Source organism: Sinocyclocheilus anshuiensis, unplaced genomic scaffold (assembly GCF_001515605.1).
Source record: "Sinocyclocheilus anshuiensis isolate Anshui unplaced genomic scaffold, SAMN03320099.WGS_v1.1 scaffold2198, whole genome shotgun sequence".
Lineage (NCBI taxonomy): Eukaryota > Metazoa > Chordata > Actinopteri > Cypriniformes > Cyprinidae > Sinocyclocheilus > Sinocyclocheilus anshuiensis.
In genome coordinates, this window is record NW_015560625.1 from 20,631 (window position 1) to 27,732 (window position 7,102).

The window sequence follows — 7,102 nt, forward strand, 5'->3', positions numbered from 1 at the left end:
TAATATAATATAAATAAATAATATTTCACTCTCATTCCAAACCCATATGACTTTCTCCCTGCTTTAAAGAAATGGACTTGTTGTTTTTCATGAAATTAAAATGAGTGGAAACTGATTTTGTGTTTACATATTTTACTTACTTTTGAATTTTTCATTTGGGGAAATTAAAACAGCGTGTAAAAATAATCTTCTTAACAAAATTCTTAAGTAAAAATATGTAAACATCCTTAAAACTTTTAAATGTAGAGATAAAGTAAATATGTAATACACACACGCACACACACACACACTCACTCACTCACACACACACACACACTGTGCTATTGCCCTACACCAACCCTACCCCTAAACCTACCCCTTACAGGAAACTTTCTGCATTTTTACAATTTAAAAAAAACTTTGTTTACTTTACTTTTATACCAGTTTTACAAATGAGGACGTCCACAAAGGGAGGTTTTTTGAGATTTTGTCAGGTTTAGCTCACTTTTGGGTACAAATTTGTCCCCAAAATATGGTTAAGTAGGTACACACACACCAAAGTTCAATTGATACATATAGAATCCCGTGCTCTCTCTCCCCGTCTCTCTCTCACTCTCTCTCTTTCTATCTCTCTCTCTGTCTCTCACCTGGTGGAGACCCAGTGTCCCTGGATGCTGGGTGGCATCTGGACAGTGATGCGAGCACCGTTCTGCAGGTGTTTCAGCATGTGGAGACACTGTGTGTGTTTGGATGGCCAGACGAGACTCTTCTCTAGAGCCAGACGAGGAGACGAGCCCTTCACACAACCTGATGAGATCAAGCACAGCAAACACAGCTCATCTCATGCTCATTCACTCATGCAGACCGAAACACTGAAATAATACGATCTGAAAATGTACTCCAGTTATCAACACTGAAAAATCATTTTTTACATTGTAAAGCTTGTAGAGCAAAATCTTCCTCAGAAAATTACCTAGCATTTGAGAAACACTCCAGCAACACCTTAAAGGGATAGTTACCCTGAAATGAAAACTTTCTGGTAATGTACTCATCCTCAGGCCATCCAAGATGAAGAAGTCTTTTTTTTCTTCGGTAGAACAGTAAAGAAGATTTTTAGCTGAAACGGTGCTCCTTGGTGATTCATATAATGAAAGTCAATAGCTACCGTCGCTTTGAGAGTAAAAAAAATTATATACAGGCAACACAAAATGAATCCTCGTGGCTCCTGATGATATATTGAGGTCTTATGAAGAGAAACGATCAGTCTGTGCAAGAAACTGAACATTATTTACAACATTATTAGCTGTAATCCAGAGCCTCAGGCAAACGGTCTGGAGTGCTGTCTGAACGAATCATTCTTTTGAACTGATTCTTTTTAGTGAACTAGTTGAATCAGTTAATCGAATCAGACTGAATCATCTGAATCAGTACGCGGCTCGAGCAGCACAGATCTACAAGTTACTGAATCAGAACTCACTTTCAGACGCCTGACAGTCACTGCGACTCCAAATGAGCCGAAACAGCAGCGAATCAGATCCTGTGATGAATGAATCATTCAGAGCTGAGGAAACAGTTCGACTCGGACCGAAGACCGATGAGCCGCTGATCTGCGCATGCGTGAACCCAACACGGGGTCAAATGAACGTTTTTATAATTTCTCATGGTTTATGTAAAACAGTGAGCTGATCAAGATGAGTTTATTCACTTTATATGCTCTAGACACATAAAACATCCACGTTTCACATCATTATTGGGTGCTTTAATAATATAATTGCGTATACGTGACGTCATTGTGTGATTACATAAATTAACTAGTGAATCAATTCATTAAATCGAACTGTCCGAAAGAATCAGTTCACAGAAAAGAATCGTATTTCACTGTTTGCCTGAGGCTCTGGATTACAGCTAATAATGCTGTAAATAATGTTCAGTTTCTTGCACAGACTGATCGTTTCACTTCATAAGACCTCGATATATCATCAGGAGTCACGGGGATTAATTTTGTGTTGCCTGTTTATGTGTTTCTGCCTCCGGAGTCATTGACTTGCATTGTATGAATCACCAAGAAGCACGATTTCAGCTAAAAATCCTCTTTACTGTTCTACTGAAGAAAAGTCTCCTACATCTTGAATGTCCTGAGGGTGAGTAAACTACCAGCAAAATATGACTTAAATGACCTTTAAACTAATTAAACTAACTGTCCAGCTGTGTAGCTGAGTAATATCAGTTTATGTTAGCACTGAAGCAGAATTTATAAAGGGTTCATTCACAAAAAGAAATATATAGATATGTCAAAAGTAAACATGCATGCAAACATGTACAGTATGTATCTACACTGCGATGATGCCTGGTTGTAAAGATTTCTACACAATGTTTAGATCAGAATTAAAAATTAATGATATTAATCTACATTAGAGGATATAAAGCGCTTTAATGAATGTGGGAACGAGCCGCTGCTGGACTGAGAGCAGCTATTATAATTCATTTTCACATAATGACACTTGGAGCAAATAAAGCTGATGGCTGGATAACAGCAAACACATTTCTGGCCGGCGATCAGGAGCCGCATGAGGAAAATCTGAGAGAATCTGAGCACTAAAACCTCGGAAATGAAAGTATTTGGGTGCCTGAGGCTGCAGCTCTGGATTCCACACGAACGGTTCTGTTAAGAGTTCTTCACAATGCCAATGAAAAAGCTTTATTTGTAAGAATGTCCGCCCGTGTTTATTTTTACGGATCATAACGCAACACTGTGTTCTCCAGCTGGAAACATTAGTAACGCTCCAGTGCTTCACTCATATCAAAGTCTTTAACACCTGCAAAACACATACTGTACACTATAGCAGTCAAACGTTTCGGGTCAGAAAGAAGAATCTCTTCTGCTCACCAGTGCTGCATTTATTTAATCAAAAATACAGAAAAAACAGTAATATTGTGAAAATGTATTTTAATTTAAAACAGCTCTTTTCTATGTGAATATATTGTAAAATGGAATTTATTTCTGTGATCAAAGCTGAATTTTCAGCATCATTACAGTTAAACTCATCTAGAGAAGGTTTAAGTCCTTCTCAAGTTACTAAACCTGGTTTGATGTGGCTTTAAACCACTTTATCTGTTTTGTGAATTATTCTCTACTAGCTAAATGAATAAATGACATACTACTGTTTCTTGAAAGAAATTAATACTTTTATGCAGCGATGCTGCATTAAATTGATCAAGAGTGACAGTAAAGACGTTTATAATGTTACACATGATTTCTATTTCAATTAAATGCTGTTCTTTTGAACTTTCTATTCATCAAAGAATCCTGAAAAACAAAATGTATCAGTTTCCACACAAATATCGTGCAGCACGACTGTTTTCAACATTGATAATAATCAGAAATGTTTCTAATAATCAGCATATTAGAATGATTTCTGAAGATCATGTGACACTGAAGACTGGAGTAATGATGCTGAAAATACAGCTGCGCATCACAGAAATACATTACCGTTTAACAGATATTCACATAGAAAACAGCTATTATAGATTCTAATTATTTTTAACAATTTTTACTGTATTTTTGATCAAATAAATGCAGCCTTAGACTTTTTGAATTTTGGAACGTTAGCATAAATGCACTTAATTTAATTCTGAAGTCTAGAGCATAACTATAACTAGTTATGGGTTTAATATTTTCAATTATGCATCAATGAACTGACACTTCAGTGTCTTTCTCACACTAATTCATGAGCATTTTTATCCATCCGTTGTTAATGCTGAAGCCAAACGTCAAGTGTGTTTGGTTCCCAGCGCTGCTTTTCTACTGTATCTGAATCCAAGCGTCCGCAGCGCTCTGGAGAACATCTCCAGCTGGTGAGCTAACAGCTCAAATCTCAAAGCCTTCCGGAGAGCCGCTCTAACTGCCCTCTCGTTCATTCTGATTATATGTACAAGTTTATGAGCTTGCAGACGTTTTAATGGCCGCATGATTCAGTGGAGGAAAGGGTTTGATGTGGATAAGAACATGAGATTACAGCACATGCATTTAGACAAGCATAATGGGCTCCGAGCTCAATGCTTATTTTCTCTCTAGCAGTCTGGTGCCTAAGATCTTTGCTTTTTTACATTTATTATGTATTTTTCTCAGATTTGATATAAGTTTTGCCAATTTACACTATGACACTATGCAGTTAATAAGACACTGTTGATGCATAAAATAAGACAACAACATATATAAAACTGAATATAATTGATATTATATTATCAAACTGCATAATTATGTCATCTTAAAGTGGCCATATCACACTATATAATCACATTACACTATATATATCACATTATATAATGTTATAATTTACAAACACTATGTAACAAATATAAAGCATTAAATGACCCTGAAACTCAATTCCAGGAGGCAAATTTTGCCATTGAAAAGAAATATATATTTCAGAAACATTTCAGATATTGTTATATAGCAAAAAAAAAAATAAAAAATTGAAGAACTTGATAATTTGAGTGTTGCAAACTAGGTAATTATGTTATCTTAAAGGGGTCATATCATAATTTATTTTACATTTATTGTTTCTTTTTTTCCAGATAATGTTTTTTAGCCAATTTTCAGACATGTAGATAATATAAAGGAGGCAAATATTGACACTTAATAAGAAATGTTCATTTCTAACATAAAACTATATACATAAAACTGATCTTAACTCTTTCAAATTGAGTAATGTTATCTTAAAGGGGTCATATCACACTTTTTTATGTTTATTATTTGTGACCCTGCAGCACAAAAGCAGTCTTAAGTCGCTGGGGTATATTTGTAGCAATAGCCAACAATACATTGTATGGGTCAAAATTATACATTTTTCTTTTATGCCAAAAAATCATTAGGATATTAAGTAAAGATTATGTTCCATGAAGATATTTTGTAAGTTTCTTACTATAAATATATCAAAACTTAATTTTTGATTAGTAATATGCATTGCTAAGAACTTCATTTGGACAACTTTAAAGATGATTTTCTCAATATTTTGATTTTTGTGCACGCTCATCCTCAATCTAAACTGTCTCATAGTTTCAGGATGTTTCTGAGCATTCAATAGTTAACGGTCACGTGTGGATGTTCGTCTGTGACCTCAGAAAGTACCTGAGTTGTTTGTGACAAACAGAAAGTTTGTGAGTTGCTTTGGTTAAAAGCATCTGCTAAATTAATAAACGCAAGTTCAAAATTAGTCGTTTAGTTTTATTAAAGGGACAGTTCATCCAAAAATGATCATTCTGTCATCATTTACACATCATCATGTCTTTCAAACCTGAAAACTTTCTTTTGTGAAACACAAAAGAGTACTGGGGTCTAAATGATATTGGACCCCACTGACTTCTATTATATGGACACAAAAAGACATTTTTCAAAATATGGGGTTGAGTGAATTATTTTTGAGTGAACTGTCCCTTTAAGATGTTCTGCACATTCTCTGTGTGTTCTAGCGTCTAACACACTTCAGGAGTCGCCTCTACACTCTAAAAAATGCTGGGTTAAATACAACCCAGTGCTGGGTAAAATAGGGACAAACCCAGCAATTGGGCTGTTTTGACCCAGCGGTTTGGTTATTACCCAGAAAGTTGGGTTAAACATTTAACCCAACCGCTGGGTCAAAACAGCCCAATTGCTGGGTTTGTCCCTATTTTACCCAGCACTGGGTTGTACAGAACTCAATCTGTGTTCTTCCCTCTTAATCTAACAGGGCTAGAAATGAACCAGAAGTGACAAAAATGCCACATATATTTACAATTTGAGGGCAAAAGCACTTAATTTCTTCATAGCATTCTTTTCTAGACTAGAGACACTAATACGAAGCGTAGAAATGACCCTGAAAATCAAGAGTGTACTTTTAAGTCAATACATGTTGAATAAGTTAAAGTGACAACTACAACTTGTTTAAAGTTACATTTGTAACAAAACGTTTTTAACCTTTATTCTTTGGAAATAGTTAATGTTTTAACATGTTTTTTTTTTGTTTTTTTTTTGACTGCGCGATACCAAAGACATTTTTGTTGGTATTTTAAATGTACTTAATATAATATAATATTAATATAACCCTAAACAGGACATTTCTAGCAGGTAAGATGAATGAAAACACTCACCAAACACCATCATCATCATCATCATCAGGACACACACAGCCATTATTCCCGCAGAATGCGAGCGGTTTTCCCTCAGTAGCTTCATTCCTCAGATTAAGCACACATGAAGTTTCTCTTTTATCCAGAACTTTAAGATTGTGGTTCGAGAACATCCATCCGACCCACACGCACTGCAGACGCACACGACGCGCGAGGAGAAACATCTGAAACACTGGCGCTCCAGCGCTTCACATGAGAGCAGAGCAGGAGAAGAAGCCTTACTGGAGAGAGAGAGAGAGAGGTTTCGACTCAGAGCTGAATTCCATTAGGAATCTCAAATCCAGACCACATCAAACAGATCCTGATCTCAGAACGATTAAAATTCCTCCTGCTCGAGCGTGCAACTTTTTTTTTTTGCCGAGGACATTTACTTTTCTTGTGTAATTAAATATAACACACACACACACACACACACACACACACACACACACACACACACACACACACACACACACACACAGACACAGACACAGACACACACCCACACATATATATATATAAACACAACAAAATTACTAAAACAACTAAAATGAAAATAGAAAATATAAAAATAAAAACTGATTCAAAATATTAAAACTAGAATATCTCAAAGACACTAAATTAACACTGATATAGATTTTTTATTTATTTAAATATTTTATACACAAATTTAGTAAATTTAGTAGGAATGAGCCTTTTTTAACCTTTTACTTGAAGATTTAAAAGTTCTACATTTATGTGATTTCTGAGTCATCTAATAAGAAAGCTTTGAAAACTGTAAATCTTTTCAAAAGATTATTTCCTTGCCCTCTGGCATATAACATCATTCTATCATTCTGTATTACTTTAGGTTAGCACACACACACACACACACACTCACACTCACACTCACACACACACACGCGCACACAGACACGCACACTCACGCACACACACACACACACACACACACACACACACACAAACCTGACAACAT

At 35.6% G+C, this 7,102-nt stretch overlaps 1 protein-coding gene across 1 annotated transcript in view; it reads right to left on the minus strand.

The window, feature by feature from the left end:
* The window catches only part of LOC107681922 (protein APCDD1-like), an 8,197-nt gene extending 1,878 nt beyond the window's left edge, over positions 1-6,319 (minus strand). Inside the window, exons 1-2 of the mRNA XM_016478295.1 lie at positions 6,109-6,319; positions 627-786 (exon numbers count right to left, since the gene is read on the minus strand). Coding sequence (XP_016333781.1) covers positions 627-786; positions 6,109-6,193 — 245 coding nt within the window. The 5' untranslated portion in view covers positions 6,194-6,319. The remainder of the gene's footprint in view (positions 1-626; positions 787-6,108) is intronic.
* Positions 6,320-7,102: the final 783 nt, after the last annotated feature.